Here is a 2500-nt window from a genome sequence, read left to right as displayed (position 1 = left end):
ACACACACACACACCTACACACACACACACACCTGTACACACACACCTATACACAAACACAAACACATAGATACACATACACAAACATACATGCATAACACACACTCTAACACACACACTTTAACACACACCTACACAGACACATGTATATATTGTATGTATATATTTATATATATAAGTGTATATATATATATATATATATATATATATATATATACATATATACAGATATATCCATATATATGTATATATACACATAAGTACATATATATATATATATATATATATATATATATATATATAATAGTACTCATGAGTACATAATTTATTTTTTTGTTTTATTTATTGTTTGTTTGTTTATTTTACGACTTATTCAACATTTAGGAAATAGTAATGAGAAGAGTGGTAACTTAGCATAGTTGCATAGATATGCATATGCATCATCTTTTTATCATCTTCATCTTTGCAGCCGCCATTGATGATGGCGTTGGGTCTGATCCCCCACCTGGGATGGAGGGCTTGGTGGTAACACAACCAGCAGCCTCAGAACCACTGACAGGTAATCACTGATCTTTTAGCATCTGTTATTAGCTGCATTTTGTTGCCTGTCCATTGCATGTATGCATGGATTTTGTATAGAAGAAACATTTGTTGTCCTTTTTGCCTTTCTTATCAATGATATTATTGTTATAGACATTTGCATTTAATATGTTCGAGGTAGAATCTGTCCTCCTTGTTACACAAACCTTAATATTAATCTACTAATGTGATGTTTTTCTACAGGTCTGTACAAATATTCTGTAGTTAAAATGACAGTTATTGAAAGTCATCCTTTGTATTAAGCTTCATTAGAAATAGTTGATAAAGGACAAGACAGACACAAATGGTATGTTATGTTCTTCATCTTTCTAGTAATATAATATCCTCTTGGTAAAGTTCTGTGACAAGAGTTGAGTTACCTTGTTCAAGTTATACAGTTTTGATTATCACATCTTTTAATTGAATAGATTGATTATGCAAAGCAAATATAACAGAGGAGAAGAAAAGAAGGCAAATGTGAAGAAGCATAGTTTACAAGTTTTTATGTGATCAAAGCCACCTGTTCTCCCCAATAATGAAGATAATGGATTGACTGGCAACTCTCCAGGCATCTCTGGGGGTAATCTGGGGATTTTGTAACAGCCAAGAGACTGTGCATGTTTCTTGTGTATGATACAAGCAAAGAACATTTTTTTTTTTTTTTTTTTTTTGTTCTAATCCTTTTTTTCCTAATAAAATCACAAAACTTTCTTTTTGGTTGATTTACATATGCTAATGATGTAGAATTATATAGTATAGAATATATGAGTAGTGTGTGGAAATTTGTATGCTAGCATATTTGTGCATTTAATTGTGTTATGTCTAATAATATTTTGGGGAGAATGTATAAATGTAAAGGAAGAAACCTAACAATAATGATAGCAATGATAATTATAAAAAAAGAAGAGGATATACATACAAGGCAAGTAACTGACCAAGCATTATATTTCTTAGTGTTCATCAATATGGTAATTGTTACTTGAAACGTTGATTGACATTTAAGCTTTGATCCCACTGTTTCAGGGGTTGAGCTAAGTCCCACACCACCAAAGGATCAACTCCTCAAGTGCCATTGCTCAGACTGTGAAAATGAAATGTGTGTGACTGATGGCTACTGCTACGCGACCATCATAATAGACAGTTCAGGAGAGAAGAGCATATACAAGTGAGTGACGACAAAGACCTGTTGTAGGAGTAGAATGTAGTGGCTAGCCAGTTTCATCAATGGATAGGATGTTTTCCGATTAATAGGATTAGATTGATTGACAGGAATTAAGAGGCAGAATCCACCTTTAAATTAGAATGCATATTTATGTTTAAGTATTTGGCAAAATTTTCCATGACAATAGGCATTAAATATTTGTTAGTATTGACATTGGTAGAAAAGAGAATATATTAAAAACAGAGTTTATAAAATATTAATGAAACTTGAATATTAATGGTATTAGAGAATGATAAACTGTTACGATCCAGTACTAGGTATTATATAGGGTCTAAAATAGATGCTGATAGGATATGCATACTTAAAAATTTTTAGATACAGATAAATACTGAAGTTTAGAGATTGACTGATTATTACAGGAAAAAAGTCCAGAAAGTTCTGAAATTGAATTTTCTAAATCAAAATGTAGTAGTAGTAGAATTTCTAGTTTCCTACACAAAGGATAGGTTGGTATGTAAAAAGGAATAATCTTGAGAGTTCTTGGGTGTTCTAGCTTTTCAAAGTGTGTGTTTGATTATTGTGGGACATGCAAGATCGACAAGAAGAATGCTTGGCTAGTCTGCATGAGTGAGTTTAGTGTGTGAGCCTCATGGGTTTTTTGCTTTGTGTGGTTTGTCTTCTGTCACGATGCCCATATCTTAGTTTGAAGATATAGAAGGAGAGTGAAGAACGTTGATAGATTTGTAATTGAATCTATTT

The 2500-nt window shown here is 32.0% G+C and overlaps 1 protein-coding gene across 3 annotated transcripts in view; it reads left to right on the top strand.

Moving 5' to 3' along the window:
* Positions 1-2500, top strand: part of LOC125047025 (TGF-beta receptor type-1-like) — a 45342-nt gene that overhangs the window by 6429 nt on the left and 36413 nt on the right. For all 3 annotated transcript variants that reach the window (XM_047645050.1, XM_047645051.1, XM_047645052.1), the window contains exons 2-3: positions 470-559; positions 1603-1744. In XM_047645050.1, the coding sequence (XP_047501006.1) occupies positions 470-559; positions 1603-1744 (232 nt within the window). The remainder of the gene's footprint in view (positions 1-469; positions 560-1602; positions 1745-2500) is intronic.

Source organism: Penaeus chinensis, chromosome 40 (assembly GCF_019202785.1).
Source record: "Penaeus chinensis breed Huanghai No. 1 chromosome 40, ASM1920278v2, whole genome shotgun sequence".
NCBI classification, from domain to species: Eukaryota; Metazoa; Arthropoda; class Malacostraca; order Decapoda; family Penaeidae; genus Penaeus; species Penaeus chinensis.
This window is presented reverse-complemented; position numbering and strand designations above follow the sequence as displayed.